Source organism: Ciona robusta, chromosome 5 (assembly GCF_009617815.1).
Source record: "Ciona robusta chromosome 5, ASM961781v2".
Taxonomy (NCBI): Eukaryota; Metazoa; Chordata; class Ascidiacea; order Phlebobranchia; family Cionidae; genus Ciona; species Ciona robusta.
In genome coordinates this window covers 1741135-1757875 of record NC_143239.1, presented here as the reverse complement: position 1 = coordinate 1757875, position 16741 = coordinate 1741135, and the positions used below count along the sequence as shown (strand labels likewise).

The 16741-nt window shown below is 38.2% G+C and overlaps 2 protein-coding genes across 16 annotated transcripts; both read left to right on the top strand.

Moving 5' to 3' along the window:
* The first annotated feature begins 119 nt into the window (after positions 1-119).
* Positions 120-5870, top strand: LOC149735438 (uncharacterized). Its single transcript, XM_089878608.1, has one exon. The coding sequence runs from the start codon at positions 120-122 to the stop codon at positions 5868-5870; it is 5751 nt and encodes a 1916-aa protein (XP_089734734.1).
* Positions 5871-6702: 832 nt separating this feature from the next.
* On the top strand, positions 6703-16614 carry LOC149735437 (uncharacterized). 15 transcript variants are annotated; one of them, XM_089878549.1, is made up of 25 exons: positions 6703-6789; positions 6961-7129; positions 8480-8532; positions 8607-8706; positions 9060-9184; positions 9250-9335; positions 9453-9538; positions 10848-10921; positions 11173-11342; positions 11433-11560; positions 11621-11736; positions 11835-11856; positions 11923-12047; positions 12246-12375; positions 12430-12521; positions 12688-12853; positions 13183-13343; positions 13810-13862; positions 13924-14026; positions 14122-14274; positions 14380-14507; positions 14571-14659; positions 14942-15110; positions 15168-15253; positions 15386-16614. In XM_089878549.1, exons 10-25 carry the CDS (start codon positions 11440-11442, stop codon positions 15484-15486), a joined length of 1815 nt encoding a protein of 604 aa, XP_089734675.1. In that variant the 5' UTR covers positions 6703-6789; positions 6961-7129; positions 8480-8532; positions 8607-8706; positions 9060-9184; positions 9250-9335; positions 9453-9538; positions 10848-10921; positions 11173-11342; positions 11433-11439; the 3' UTR covers positions 15487-16614. The 15 variants fall into 15 exon arrangements, with proteins under 15 accessions (XP_089734675.1, XP_089734672.1, XP_089734674.1 ...); XM_089878546.1 differs by having other exon boundaries at positions 8841-9184; XM_089878548.1 differs by lacking the exon at positions 8480-8532.
* The last annotated feature ends 127 nt before the right edge of the window (positions 16615-16741 follow it).

The window sequence follows — 16741 nt, the reverse complement described above, 5'->3', positions numbered from 1 at the left end:
TGTTAATTGTCGATTATTCGGGGTAGAAGTTAGTACGGAGGTTTCGGATCGACTTTTGCAGTTTACAGTTGGCGCTTTCGTTTGTTTGTTTACTTTAGTTTTGCGTATTTACGGTCTATATGGCGTTTCGGGGACCACGTGGTGTTTCTAGTGTAGGCGGTGACGTAGACATGTATCGAGAAGATGTCACGTGGGATATTGAACGAAGGATTCGCAGTGCGGGTGGTTTGAAGGCAAACGTCACAAAGTTGGAAGGCCAACTAGAACATCTCATGGAGGATCCATCCAATTACTATGAAGTGTTAGAGAAGAAGGCATTCTTTGATGCCGCTGCAGACAAGTGTACGGCGTATTATGATGAAACTGCAAGATTTGTGCCGAGAGGAGAAGAGTACGATTCGCTGCGAAAAGAAGCCAAAGCGAAATCCGATGATGTGCGTGGTAAACAGGTGCGCATGGAGAGAATCTGTACTTCCTATGTCACACGATGTGCAGGGTTGACTCCCCTTCCCCCTACTACATCTACGTCTCCGGCTAAAGCACCATCGGTTGCAAGCTCGAAGCGTTCTGGACGCGCCTCACTGCTTCACGAGGCGCAGCAGCTTGAAGAAGAAGCGAAGTTAGATTACGAGCGAGCGGAGCTCGATCTTCGAGAGAAAAGGTTGTCTATGGAGAGGGAAATGCTCAAAGCAAAAGTGTTGCGTAGACAGGCTGACGATGCTTCCGATGCAAGTAGTGTTTGCGATGTTGGGACCCGTCACGTAGAAACTTGGCTTCGGGAGAACATTTCGAACGTTCCAGTCCAACACGATGTTCTAAGAGTGGCGAATGAGACACCACCAGGTATTGAATCTGAACAGGTCAGACACGCGGCACCACAAGATACCACACCTTCGACGAATAATGCGACGTTATCAACGTTGGTGGAGGCCATACAAGGTGTACAGGCGGTCATAAAGCAAGGTATCGTATTGACTCATGGTCGGCGTGAGAAGTTTGACGGCAGTCCACTTCACTACTTCGAGTTCATTAAGACGTTCGAGGAAACGGTGGCTCATCAGGTGAGAGAACCAGCGATGCAGTTGCGTCAGTTGATAAATTCCTGCGAGGGCAGAGCGCGAAAAATGATCCAGTCATGTTCTCTAATCACTCCAGCAGAACGTGGGCTTGAAGAAGCCCTGGACTTACTACGAAGTCGATTTGGTCAACGACATATGGTCGTTAGGGCTCACCTGGATACAATTACCAAAGGTCCGCAAGTGCGAGATACTGAGGATGGACTAAGCGATTTTCTAACATCTCTCGTCAACAGTCGCATAATTTTGACCGAGCATGGTTACGCAACTGATTTAGACACTTATCAGACAACTGAGGCTCTGTTCGAACGTTTACCGCGCCCTCTTCAATCGCAACTGAACGACAGGCTGGCTGTTTATCTTAACGCTGGTGGGCAAGTGAAGTTTTCGCAAATCGAGCAATTCATCCGGGATAAAGTGAAATCCTCCACAAATGCTCTAGGAAGAGTCCTGTCTAAGGTACGTCCAAGAGTAGGCAATGCGGTCACACATACTGTGGTATCGGCTCCAGCGAAACCGTTGACTGTTGAGAAGCGAAAGATGGAAGTGAGGCAGCGCTGTCACTTCTGTGGTGACGATCATCAAAGCATGCGTTGTTCCACATACCTGCAGCGAAGAACCGATGATCGTTGGGCCATGGTAGAGTCGAAGAAGTTATGCTTTAACTGCTTGGGGAAAAGTCACACTGCGAGGAACTGCAATTGTCCTCAACGATGTTTCCGCTGTGGGGCCAGACATCATACTACGCTTCATCCAATGAGACGAGATAGTTCACCGATTCAACGCTTTCCTGGTAAGCAAGGGCAGATACGAAATCGACCTACAACTTCGTGCGTGGGTGAATTCATCCCTTCCACTCAAAGAGTTCGTCTCAAGGTAGTTCCAGTGTTCGTGTGGGGAGAAAACAAAGCCCATCCTCACAGGACTTATGCATTCCTTGACGAGGGTTCTGATAGCACTTATTGTACCACGAGTTTGATGCGACGTTTAGGTTTGCGCGGTTCGCCAGTACCTTTAGACGTAAAATGCTTGTTCGGTGGCGGTCGAGAGTTAAGTCGCTTAGTTTCGTTGTCTATTCGCGGTATATACGAAGATAGTGACGTGTTTATACCAAGTGTGTTCGCGGTATCGCAGCTGCCGTCATTAGAATCCAGCATTCCATGCAACGCGGTTGTCGACAGGTACGAGCATTTGAAAGGTCTGGAATTTCCCGATCCTGATCGTCACGTGGAGTTGCTCATTGGGGCCGGTTGCAAATCCGCTCACTGTGTCGTTGAACAGCGAATAGGCGGAGACGATGAACCAAACGCCGTTCGAACCGTGTTAGGTTGGGCGCTCGTTGGTCCTGAGCGTTTCCTTCCTGCAGCAAGTACATCTGAGGCTCGTCACACTTACAATGCGTGTTGCACGATGGAGACGTTACATCAGCAAATGAAACAAATGTTCAATCAAGATTTTTCTGAATACAATGATCCAGCCCGCCCAATGTCCGTGGAAGATAAAAAAGCCCTTGAGAAGATGGAAGCTTCCGTTACGAAAGTTCGTGGTCACTACCAAGTCGCGTTACCTTGGAAGGACGAGGAACGGGTTTTACCTGATAGTCGGGAGATGGCGCTAAAGCGACTGATGAGTCTAAAGAAGAGGTTTGTTCGCGACCCGAGACTTCATCATATGTATAATTTGAAAATGAACGAGTACCTTTCAAGTGGGTATGCCGTTGTGGTACCCATGGATTGTGAGCGTGGGATTCCAGGGAGAACGTGGTACGTACCGCACCATGCAACAACGGGAAAATTCCGCATTGTGTTTGACTGCGCGGCCAAGTATCGAGGGACTTCACTGAATGAAAACCTGTTATCCGGGCCTGATCTAACAAACAGTATTGTTGGAACGTTGGTTCGCTTCAGGAAATACAAGATTGCATTCACAGGGGACATCAAGGCTATGTTCCACCAAGTGTACGTTGACTCCAACGATTGCGACGCATTTCGTTTCCTATGGTGGGAAAACGGGGATTACACGAAACAGCCGTTAAGCTACCGTATGACTGTGCATATATTCGGTGCCACGTCTTCTCCGAGTTGTGCTTCATTTGCTCTGAGACGGACGGCGAAGGACAATATCCCCGGGGTGAGTGAAGAGGCTGTCGCATCAGTCATGAAAAATTTCTATGTGGACGATTTGCTGAAGTCTGTAGAAACTGAGGAACAGGCGCTTTCCTTAATTCACGAGTTGGACAAACTGTTATTAAGTGGAGGGTTCAAGCTAACGAAGTATTTGAGCAGCAGTCGGTACGTGATGGACAAGTTAAACCAAAGCGAGCTGTCGCCATGCTGGAAGACTTTAAACGTGGCCTGTCTACCGACAGACAAAACGCTTGGGATATTTTGGAACACCCAAACAGATGCGTTCGAGGTAAAGGTAAACGTGAAAGAGAAGCCGGCTACTCGAAGAGGCCTGCTTTCAATGGCAAGCCAGGTGTTTGATCCTCTTGGATTCGTTCAGCCATTCCTTCTTCCGGTGAAGAGAATTATGCAACAGCTATGCGAAGATGGAATAGGATGGGATCAGCCAATACCGCAACACCAAGAAGACAAGTGGTTCAAGTGGGTGCAAGACCTTAAAGATTTGGAATCAATCAGAGTTCCGAGGTGGTTGGGTCTGTCCAATACTAATCGGTCGGTTGAGATACATTGTTTTTGCGACGCAAGCGAGTTAGGCTACGGCGCGGTTTGTTATGTCCGTGTTGTTTCCAATGCCGGTGATATTACTTGTTCGTTTGTTATGGGAAAGTCGCGCGTGGCTCCGCTGAAAGTTGTTACGATTCCGCGGTTGGAATTGTGTGCGTGCGTGGTCGGGGTAAAGCTGGTGAGACAAATTGTAGAGGAGTCTCAACACCAAGTCAACAGAATCATTTTATGGACAGACTCCACGTCTGCGTTACAATACATTTTCAATACTACGAGAAGATTTCAACGGTTCGTGGCTAATCGACTGAGCGTTATACATGAATTATCCGATTCGAAACAGTGGAGACATGTCGATTCAAAACGCAACCCGGCAGATGCAGCTTCTCGAGGATTAATGCCAGACAAAGCAACGGGGGAGCAAGTCAATGTGTGGATCAATGGGCCATCATTTTTGCACCAATCCGAAGATTCGTGGCCAGTTCGGCCCTCCTCGCTGCCAACAATTCCAGACTCTGATCCAGAAGTGAAAAAGGCAACGCAGAGTCACGCCGCCGTTATTTCAGTTACGACGCCATTGCTTAAGTTATTATCTCGGTATTCATCGTTGACGCGTTTGCAGCGTTCGTTCGTTTGGCTCGCTCGTTTAAAGTTTTATTTAAGTCATAGGTTATGTCATGGTTTGTCGTCGGCCCACGAATGGTTAAGAGGTCCGTTGTCGGTTGATGAGTTGCGCGCCGCTACTATGGATATTGTTAAGTTGGTTCAGGCAGAAGCCTTTGTCGATGTTATGACGTCATTGGTCGATCATTCAGATTGCACAGCTGCCTTGCGAGCGGATTGTGGTAGGATTGCAATCGGTAGGGGGCGTCGTGTTTTGTTTAAGTTGCGTCCCATTTTGGTTAAAGGTATTTTGCGAGTTGGAGGACGCTTGTCGTATTCGTCGTTTGAAGAAGATACGAGATATCCTATTATTTTGCCGAGTCGTCACGCTGTTACGTCACTTGTTATTCATTTTTATCACGATATTGTTGGTCACTCCGGTCCGCAAAATGTTTTGTCTGCTGTTCGAGAACGTTTTTGGATTGTGCGAGGGTTGTCTAGTGTTCGTTATTATTTAAAATCTTGTCGGTCATGTCGCTTTTGGAAAGCAAAAGTAGGCGAGCAGGTTATGGCACCATTACCGTCATGTCGATTAACGCCGGGCAATCCCGTCTTCACCCATTCTGGTGTTGACTACATGGGACCATTGATGGTAAAGATTGGCCGCAGCCATGTGAAGCGCTATGTATGCGTTTTCACCTGTTTGGCCTCACGTGCAATACACCTCGAAGTTGCACATTCCCTGGATACGATGGCGTTCATTCATGCATTGCGTCGATTTCTTTGTCGACGTGGATTCGCTGTAAAGCACATGTACAGCGACAACGGTTTGAACTTCGTGGGAGCAGAAAAGGAATTAAGAACGAACATTCAAAATTGGAATGTCAGACAGATCGACCAATCACTATCGCAGCGAGGGATCCAGTGGCACTTCAATCCGCCCCATGCGAGTCATCAAGGAGGTGTATGGGAGCGGATGATTCGTTCGATAAGAAAGATACTGCGGCAACTGTCATGGGAGAGAACAATGAGCGATGATTCGTTACAAACCTACATGGCGGAGATAGAATACATTCTTAATAGCCGCCCGTTGACTGCGGTATCCGGCGATCCAAGAGACCTCAACGCCCTGACACCAAATTCGATTCTAACGGGAGTTATCGCGTCATCGTACTCGCCCGGGGTGTTCATGAAAGGAGATGGCTACCGAAAATCCTGGAAGGCGGTGCAGTATCTCGCAGATAGATTCTGGGACCAATGGACGAAGTCATATCTCCCATTACTGCAGTTAAGACAGAAGTGGTTGCAGCCCGTGAGAAATTTCGCGGTTGGAGATATTGTTTTAATGGTGACCGAGGGGACGAAACGAGGTGAATGGCCGAAAGCTCGAGTGGTCGAAGTATTCCCCGATGGAGAAGGAGCTATTCGAAGAGTTAAAGTACGGACGGAAAAATCGATGTTCATTCGGGACATTCGCAAGCTTTGCTTGTTAGAGTCAGCGTGACTCAGGCGACGACGAGATTTACTCGTTGTACGGACATTTTATGTACCACATTGTAATTGTATAAACGTTTTTTTTTTGTTTACACTATGTTTAAGTTCGCCCACCATCTGCACGACTAACAAACTGGTTAGGCTTTAATTCGGCGACGTGTAGCAAACCACCAATATGGCCCAGTCTGAATATCCTACGTTGACTTCAAAACAAATGGGGCAACGAATATCCTACATCCCGTCCACCGTTGACTTCAAAACAAATGGGGCAACGAATACGTTAGTAAGTGCAAAGCACTGCTATTTCAAGACATCTCAGCGAATTCCTCACCCGCTCGGTGACGCTGTCGTTATATTTATAGAAAATGAATGTGGACATGTCATTTTGGGGCCGGTGTGTAAACTACAGCGTCATTTCTAAATTTCCTTAAAGTTAGTCGTTGCGGATGCCGGCGCGCGTCTTACATTCCCCGTTAATTGCAATTTACATTCCTTGGTTTTCTTGTGTTTCGTCTGGCCATGCGCTCGTCTTTTTAGTTCATTTCAGTGTTAGCTGTGTAGCGGTAGGTTCTTATTCTTTGGTTGTTAGTCGTTTTAAGTTCTTATCTAACCGTTTTATTTTCTATTTGAATAAGCCTCATAGCGTGCCAACTGTGTGGCTTCAGTATTTAAAAAACTCTTGCTGCAACAAATATTCCGTTCGTGTGTTGGATTTTCGTGCTGCTGCGGTGCCATAATTTATGTTCGACCTACAGCTGCTTTCTAGAGTGCGTGCACGGGAATAAATGTTTTGGCGTGTTATTTTAATTTGAGGCTTTGGCTTGATGTAACTGCTTGTCGGTTACATTGTAAAAACAGAAACATATTTGGAAATGTAAAAGAAGCAACTTCAGCTGATTATAAAAAACATTGGATATTCTGTGATTAAGGTTTGTTCTGTGGATAACATATTTTTAATTTAACCATAGTAATAAAAAAATAAAATTCGTTTAAATATAAAGTTGTATTTTATCCTAAATCAACATATGTATGCTGGTGGTTAGAAAGTCTTTCAACTCTACAAATAAACTACATGATTCATTCAGTTTGCCTTTTTCCAGGCATCTAACCTGATGTTGCGTCATGTACCAAACAAAACACCTGTAGAAGAATCAAAATTCTTTGCAAGTTTGCAATATCACACAAATAACAACTTCCTTGACAAATATGGTGGAAATCTATTTACAACCTTCACAAAGCATTACCAAATGAATCTCAAAACAACATCAGGTTTTAAACATATCCGTTTTTTGTTTTTTGGAAGTATGCTTGTTGTATTTATTTAGATTTGTGCCTCATGAGGTTTAGCATTGCAAATTATAATCACGAAAAATAACGAAAACAGCAGCATTTATAATCTGGACCATGCTTATACAAGTTGTTTTTAAATGAAAATTTACACTTAATAAATACTATCCGTGGTCATTTTTTGTAAAAAATATTTAGTTTGGCCAAAAAAAGTGCCAAAAAATTCGCCTATTGTTGCGTCACTCGCCGGCACTATGACGTAAATTACATCGCGATCTTTTCTAATGGATCAGCTGATTTAGGCTTTGCTAGCAGAAAATGAATTTATGTTTGCAGCAAACAGAGTGTACTGTCGACATAGCGTTTTCTGTTACTTTTAAATTAAGAAATATGTAATGTAAAAGTGTGTGATGTATTGTCATGTAGAAGTATTTTATCTGATGAAATGACATAAGTGAAGATGCTAGTCCACTAGCAATAGGTATTGAGCCTTTCCAGTTTGAACTTGTACTTCCAGCAGCATATTTATTAATAGGGGTGTAGGCGTAACCTTAATTCCGTTCGAACAGTACGACTCTGTAACATGTCCAGGATCAAAACTCAGTTTATTCGAAAAAACAGTTCGGGTTACAACGACAAAACAACATCGAAGTCTCGATACAGATAACAGCAAGCATTACATGTCCCGCCTCCTGACCAGGCTCCGACTGCCTGGCTATACAGTACAGGGCAGGGCTTATAAAGGGGAGAACTCAAAGACGAGAAGAAGCATTATACATGAGAAAACTTTATAAACATTTTACAGCAAGGCGAAGTCTCTCAGCATTGTTTATAAATGCAAGCATTGTTATACATGGGTTACAGGAAACAATCAGGTGCTTACACATTACCCCAGCTGGCCAGCTGTTAAAGTTAGAGAATGCAAAACCCAATCTATATGCATTAAGTGAAACAGTGGTTAACCCGCCTGCCTCTAACCACGAGGGTATGGGTTTTTCGCTGCCACGCTATGGGCGTATGTGTCCTTGGGCAAGACACTTTAATAGCTCTTGCCTCAGCCCAGTGGTCCCTAATGGGTTTTAAATTGTCAGTCATACAGAAAAAAACAATCACCCACAAAGTAACATACATGGAAACTCTGGCATGAGATGGGTGAAACAGAACACCCGTGTTATAACGATTGTTTTATTTCCGGCACGCAAGGATAAAGTAAGTTACATGCATTCATTTATATGTTACATGCTGCCAGCAACATTGATCGAAAAAGTATTTTCTATTTGTGATTTTTGAACATAGTACTTACTTCTTTGCTAACTTGTATAATACTTACAGATTCTTTTCTTTTTTCGCTGTGGCTACAACGTTGTGTATGAACATGAATTCAAGTAGGTTAACAAACTCTTTGCTTTCAATTTTATGAATAAAATATTGGAATTATGGTCGATAAATTTTTCCACAGATGTCCATTAAGTAGTGTAACCGTTAGCAGACGATCTCATCCATTTATTGTTGTAACTGCTATTGGAAATCTAGTTTTATCTTCTAAACTGTTTTATCGGGTATGTCATAAAACATGTTGGTACATTTGACAATTAATTTGATAAAAATCTGTTTATTACTATTTAAACTGGATTAGGCTACCATAGTTAGTAAAAATAGTCCATCAAATAGACTCATAGGTTCACGCCTACAGACCAATGTCCGACCCAGTCACCTCATACAATGGTAAACTAACAGAGGGCAACTTTGAGCTTCAATACAGAGCTAGATGCGTTTCTGGAAGAACTGTTCCAAGTCTTTGTGATGTTGTATTCGCAGTTAATAATACAGGGGTTTGAATGTTATATATTTATAGTGTCATATTATCTTTGCTTTTTGTTGGAAAGTAAAATTTTTGCATCTAATATTATAGGATTGGGCTTCATCTACCACATTTACTTGGTCAGAATCTACAAGCTAAGGTTCCGTTTACTTATACCATGCAATTATACACAACTACCCAAGAAGAAAAATGTTTGGTTACACCATGCCTTCAAGGTAATTTGTAGTTTTAACATTCTTCTCAATACAAAGAAATCTTTCTACGATTTTTGTTATTCTAGAACTGGTGGGCAACTTGTGACCAAAGTTCAAGTTGAATCAACTCTTAGGAAAATGTTACAACCTTTTAAAACGTACACCTGGTCAGGTATTGTAAACTTATGTTATTTCTTTAGGTTGCTGTTCAAAATGCTTTGCAAGTTGTTAAGTATGTGGTCTGTAGATCAACAAGGCCAGAACAAAATTCAGGATATTTTTATTTCAGATTGAATAGTTGCGATGGACAATACGTTTGCATTGGTGGTGTGAAAAATGGATATTCACCGACAAATAACTGCAATGATTTAACTGGTTAGCTATGCTGAAATAGTCTTGCTATTAAATTTGTTTTAAAACTTAATTCTTTACATTTTGTATAAAAATATTACAATGTGAAAGACATATACCATTCTGGATTTCTTGGGCAACATGTGACCCCAATTTTCCCACCCTCAAGTTTTAAATATAAACTAACTTTTCCTTGCTTTTAAGTGTCCATACAAACAAGCAGAGTCAAAAGATATTGCGATTTATGTTTTACTAAATATATGAAAATTATGTAAACCCTTTATGTAAAAAAATATGTAACCCGTAGACAATCGGAAAAAATGAAATCTGTGTATATCTCTTATACAATTAAGAATTAAATGTCTTATCACAATATATTATTTTGTTATCTGTACTAGTAAAGCGTTTTATGCAAAGTTATGCACTTATGTTTTAAGCTAAGCTTATAACAACTGTTGTTTTACTGTTACTTTCCTTCCCATTTTGTATATTACTGCAAGTTTCGTAACTGTACCCTAAGGGATAAATTAAAGGGTATGTTGTATATTTACAATGTTAATAATCTCTGTATGTTAAATAAAAGATTAGGTTAACAAAATATTTAAATCAAACTTTTTATTTAAAGTGATCTAATATTGCATTGTTTAAAGCAAAATTCGGAAATTGTCTGTAGTAGAAAGTATTAACTTAAATCAGTGCATGAAACAACACGGTTACTGGTTGGTTCTATGAATAATAGCATCAGATGCTCTGTGTGGGATAATAGGATGTAGGCTACAACGTATTTGTAGTTTAAATTGTTGATTTGATTAAATGCCTGTGCTTATATTTAACCTGACATATGATGGTGTACGTTGTAGGTTATAATCATAATTGTACCTTTTCCTCTTCAGTTGTTGTATCAATTATTAAAAAAATAAAATAAAAGCTAGCAGACAAACAATAAGCAGTTTATGTTTAATTAAACCGAAGCTAGACTTTTAATGAAAAACATATTTGCATTACTACACCCCAATCACTTGGGTCCATTTACCCATTATATGCTTTTTTACCTTTATACAGCATGAAAACATGTTTGAAGTATTGACACAACATTGTATTGTTTGTCCCAATTAGACTTTTATCCTAATGTTACAAGAAGTACTTTATATTTAAACTATATTTGTTTAGTAATTTCTACAAAGAACAAGAAAAAATGTTTTGATAGTTATGAATATAGTCTAAATCTTGTGTTGTATAAATGGTGCCAGTTTTAAATCTGATGACACCTTTTATTACAATCTCATTGTTTAATTGCTAGAAGGCAGCTGAGAACAATATATCATGATTACAGGAACTCAGTTTATTATGATTAAATTTATGAAGAAGAAATTTCCTACAATTCAAAGCCACCCTACCAGGATGCAGGTATGCACTAGAAAGCAGTTGTTAAATCTAATATTAATATTCAATGTGGCCATGTAATATTGTAAGTATTATTTCAATGTTTGCTGCTTATTTGGTAGTACTTGCATATATAACTTCATTAAACATCTGACATGCATTGGTGTCTCTGACATCATGATGTTGCAAGTCTTAACTTGAGTGGGTTAAGTGATTCACTTGCCAGGAAATGAACACAGGCTATATTGCTTTAACACGTCTTATTCTGTTCTAAGAATAACAGATCGTATGTGGGGGTGTATGGTGTAAGCCTGACATGTTTGGTATAATACAGCGCAAGGTTTAGATTGCAATCACTCATCTAGTGTGAGTGTGAGGTATAATCAAGAACATTGTCTATGATCCTGGTCCTCAAGCATCTTCGGTGAAAGATCAAAAGGTTTGCGTAATTAAATTAATACAAGCATTAACGTTAGTTAACTTTTTTCAATTTCAGAAATAAATTATTTGAGATTTCTTTCAATCTTTTCTGCAGATTCAAGATGGATGTTGATTATCGAAATCACAACCCAGTTCCAAATGAAGGAATTTATGAACAGGAAGTTTGCTATAACCCAGAAAATTATGAACCAGTAACAATACAAAACGGAGCAGTGAAAGCAGGTAACATAATAACAATTTTAATTCATTGTTAAACACATTGAAATGTATAATTGGTTTTAGATTCCGGAGAGATAAAGGATGGTAAAAAACTATCACAAAAGTTTTGGAAAATCTTTACATGTCTTGTTCTTCTGTTGGTTTTTGTTGTGGCTACAGTTGGAATTTACTACATTGCTGTAAGTACAATTGTAACTTAGTTTGAGTTATAATAGTTTTGTTTTAAAGTTTATGTTGACTTTTTTTTCTTAAAATAATGTTTCATTCTATTGTGCAGAAGAACAATGCATCCAAGTCCGGTAAGCTTTAAATATTTTTTTTCTGCTTTTATTTGTTTATAACACAGTATAATCTTTTATTGTAAGGAGAGTCTGGCTCATCGTCCAAACTTACTACCACCTCCACATCCTGTTTGGATTTGAAAAACTCTGGAGTCTCCAGTGATGGTTATCACTTTATTCAACCAAATGGAACTGACACTTCAATTAAGGTTTTCATTAACTGACACAAACCTAGTATCCAACTAATAATTGGAAACCCAAAAACATTATTCTTGTTGACACAAACATTTATAAATCATTTAACAAGAAATAAGTGATTGAAACATTTTTTTATTACTCTAACCGTTAGTTTAAATGTTAGTAGTTTAAACCATTTATTTCCAGTTTATACAAGTTGTATTGTTCAGGTATATTGTGACATGACAACATCTGGTGGTGGTTGGACGTTAGTAGCATCTGTTCATGAGAATGATATCAATGGAAAATGCACAACTGCAGATATGTGGTTTAGTAATGACCTAGCACGATATTCGATATGTAAAATATTTAATTATAATAAAATTTAATAAGTTAGTTTAAGTTTTCTTTTAGTTTCAAGAAACTGGGAAAACAGAAACATATTTGGAAATGTAAAAGAAGCAACTTCAGCTGATTATAAAAACATTGGATATTCTGTGATTAAGGTTTGTTATTTGGATAATTGATCTATGACAATATAAAGATAACATTCATAAAACAATATAACTTTGTTTTTTTAAACTAAATCAACATATGCATGGTTTAGAAAGTCTTCCGCCTTCACACATTGTTAAATAAACTACATGATTCATTCAGTTTTCCTTTTGGCAGGCATCTAACGTGATGTTACGTCATGTACCAAACAAAACTCCTGTGGACAAATCAAAATCTTTAGCAAGCTTGCAATACCACACAAGTAACAACTTCCTGAACAAATATGGTGGGAATTTATTCGCAACCTACACAAAGCATTACCCAATGAATCCCAAAACAACAGGTACTATGTGTGTTTGTAGTTTAAATTTCGATTTGTAGTATATTGGGTTTAACATTGTATATTAGATTTAGCAAAACAATAACATTTATAGTTATTATAAGTTACTAGTTCGGTGCCATAGCACAGTTGGTTAGCACGCTTCCCTGTGTCCTTAATTGCAGTTGGTCCAACCAGTCACAAATGGGGTGTCCAAATTGTCAATCACAAATAAAATATGAAAAAATTTCCCCCAAATTTATTTACTCACAAAGTAACATACTTGGTAACTTGTAAGCTGAGTACTTGACATTATCACAATGTTTTAAATCAAGTTTAACTTTTTGTTTCAGTTACCTATCCACATGGCATAAACAAGTTGGTTGATGCTATAGCAGCTCTCTCTACAAACATAACTTCAGGTATTCCAGACTTTTACAAATATACATATGGCACTGAAACCGATCGTTTACGAGATGGTGGTCAAAATATGTTCACCCTTTTTGGAATGCAGGTAAATAAATAATACTCATTTCTGTGTGCCATTGTAATAAAATTATAATAATTTTAAAGGGAATACCAACAAAAATTCAAAAATGTATATATATAGAGAGATTCTTAAATGTGGTTCAAAGGTATAATTGTTAATCCAACAACAAGAGTAAAAAATCCAACCTACATTGGATTTCCCATAAACAAATGTGTTACCCCCATATGACCGTTTCTGGTTTCTAATTTAGAAAATTCATTTTGTTTGATTTTTTACAATTAATGGCTTGTCTTTTATATAAAAATATATAAAAATGGTTTATAATGTAAATGTAGGCTGTATTATGTTTTAACTTTTTCAATCAAACATACCCTCATCCTTTTTTTGATATTAAAATGAATTTCATTTGAAAAAGTGTATGTTTATTAAGTCACCATAAGCTGGTATTTAGCTATGTTCACTCTATATTAACTTGTATTAATACTTACAGCTTTATTTTTATTTTTTCTGCGGCCACTACGTTGTGCATGGAAACGAATTCAAGTAAGTTAACCAACTGTTTATAATAAAGTATTAGAATAACGGTTGATGTTTTATTCCACAGATGTTCATCAAGTAGAAGTGTAACAGTAAGCAGAAAATCTCATCCATTTATTGTTGTAACTACTATTGGAAATCTAGTTTCATCTTCTAATCTGTATTATCAGGTATATAAAGTATCAAGTTTTATTATCATTAAAAATGGATGCATATAGTGATAGTGGGTAAAACAATCTAAAACAAATTTTCTATTCGATTACAGGTTCACGCCTACAGACCAAGATCCGACCCAGTCACCTCATACAATGGTAAACTAACAGAGGGCAACTTTGAGCTTCAATACAGAGCTAGATGCGTTTATGGAAGAATTGTTCCAAGTCTTTGTGATGTTGTGTTTGCAGTTAACAATACAAAGGTTTGAATTTTATGTTTTTAGTTCGCAGTGTTTCACAAAAATATGTGAGTAAAATTTGGTCAGAATCTACAAACCAACAGTCCACCTTTGCATGTAATATTTCAGGATTGGGCTTCATCTACCACATTTACTTGGTCAGAATCTACAAGCCATCAGTACAACCATTACTATTACTATGTATATATGAATACCTACCCAAGAAGAATAATGTTTTGTTACACCATGCTGTCAAGGTACTTTGTAGCTTTATCATTCTTTTCAATACAAAGAAATCTTTCTACGATTTGTTATTCTAGAACTGGTGGGCGACTTGTTACCAAAGTTCAAGTTGAATCAACTCTTAGGAAAATGTTACAACCTTTTAAAACATACACCTGGTCAGCAGGTATTGTAAACTGATGATTTTTTTAGATCGCTCCAATCACAATGCTTGCAAGTTTACCCGCCACTAATAAACTTTTATACAAACAAGAAGTGGTATTATAGATTTTCCAGCCTGTATACAGACTAGAGGGCTCAATACCACTGTGAGTATGTTTGTTCTTGGCAAAGACACTGAACTGTAATTGTTCTTAAAACAAGTGGACACTAAGTTGTCATTTCCCAGTAAAATTAATAAGTTCTCTTTTTACATTTAACAAATAGGTTAACTCATAACATGTTACAGAACCATGTGCATCCAACCATCTAGTAGTACCAGTTACATATACAATTGGTGAATCTACTTTGAGCAACTTTGTTCCTCCTTTCATGAAATTAGCAACTACAACTGGATTCTTACAAATTCGTGCTGAATCATATGATGGAACTTACTATGCTATGTGCCCTGCTGTTAAGTATGTGGTCTGTAGAACAACAAGGCCAAAACAGAATTCAAGATTTTTTTATTTCAGATTATATAATTGCGATGGACAATACGTTTGCATTGGTGGTGTGAAAAATGGATATTCACAGACAAACGACTGCAATGATTTAACTGGTTAGCTATGCTGAAATAGTCTTGCTATTAAATTTGTTTTAAATAATTATTATTGATTGCTCTTGGGTATCAATGTTATTCATTAGTGAAAAAATAGTAATTTATTGATCTATGTTTTATTATTAATTCCAGATTGGAATGGATTAACATACAATCCAGATTACCACGTCAGTAAGAATTTCGCGCATTCGAGTAAAGACATTGAATCCACCATCATGATTTTTTATCGCTGAAAGCGTTTCTCCTCTGATCAAGTTTCTAAGCTTTTATAACCTATACTTTCTTACATTTTGTATAAAAATAATATAATGTAAACCAATGTCTATAACATAAGGGATTTCTAGGGTGGCTTGTCACCTCCACTTTTTAGATTGAAAGTTTTAGTTTAATTGCAAAGTACTTTTCTAACTGATAAAAAAGTTTAAGTGTATGAAACACATTTTGTTCAATATATGTCTCATCACATATATTTTTTACGGCTGTATTTTTTTGATTCTTCTTGGGTGGGGTCTTGTCAAGGACCTGGGATTTAAGCCACATTTGGCCCATTACCGCAACAGCCAGAAAGCCCTTTTTAAGTTTTTTACGCGACCGGTGCCCAACACCGCATCGCAGCCAGACACCTATTTTTCGCACCATTTTTTTTCTCGTGTGCTTCTGAGTTACCACACTTTTTAACTTTGTGTATGACTTTTGCCCTGATATAGCTTATGATTTGGACAACCTATTAGTGACAGCTGGGTTGGAGTAATATCCGTCAAGTGTCTTGCCCAAGGACACATATGCTAATCAGTATCAGTATCGCTGTCGAGCATCGAACTGGGGACACTTCGGTTACGATGCAGACGCCTATACCACTGAGCCATGGCGCCAGACTTTTTAGTTGTGTTAGTAATACCTTTTATTCAATAAATTGTATACTACTGTTTCAAGCGCAAGCGTGTTAATGCATGTTATTTTACTGTTACTTTTCGTTTTTGTGTATTACTAAAAGCTTAATTAATGTAAACAAAAAATAGATTAATAAAGGTTATGTTGTATAATAATACACATTGTTAATCATCTTTATTTCTATTAAATTAAAGATTAGATTACTGAAATAATTGATTTATTCTTTTTATTTGGAGTGATCTAATATTGAATTGTTCAAAGCAAAATTGGCACATTAAACTTGATAGGAGGTAGGAAGTCGCTACAACATATTTAATCGACTCTGCTTTCGTAATTCTTTTGTGTATAAATTTCATTTTTTTTGTGTTTTAATATATACTTTTTATCTCATTTTCATTATTATGTTTCCTGGTGTAATTACCAATAATGACATTTTGTAAATATTCAATTAATAAATGGTCAACATTAGACTGCATGTAATATTTTCTTTAATAATCGGGGAGACTAAGAAATATTTTAACAAACTAAAATGCATATAAAAAGTATACATGAAATTAAAAAACAATCTAACTGTTGGTACAAATACATTACCTGGTC

What these genes read in the sequence shown, in the direction of transcription:
- LOC149735437 (XM_089878558.1), top strand. Translation starts at nt 11,440, where the DNA reads ATGGATGTTGATTATCGAAATCACAACCCAGTTCCAAATGAAGGAATT. An exon ending in TTGGAATTTACTACATTGCT is followed by an intron (nt 11,737 to 11,834) that starts GTAAGTACAATT and finishes TCTATTGTGCAG; the next exon opens with AAGAACAATGCATCCAAGTC. An exon ending in CGACTGCAATGATTTAACTG is followed by an intron (nt 15,254 to 15,385) that starts GTTAGCTATGCT and finishes TATTAATTCCAG; the next exon opens with ATTGGAATGGATTAACATAC.
- LOC149735438 (XM_089878608.1), top strand. Translation starts at nt 120, where the DNA reads ATGGCGTTTCGGGGACCACGTGGTGTTTCTAGTGTAGGCGGTGACGTA.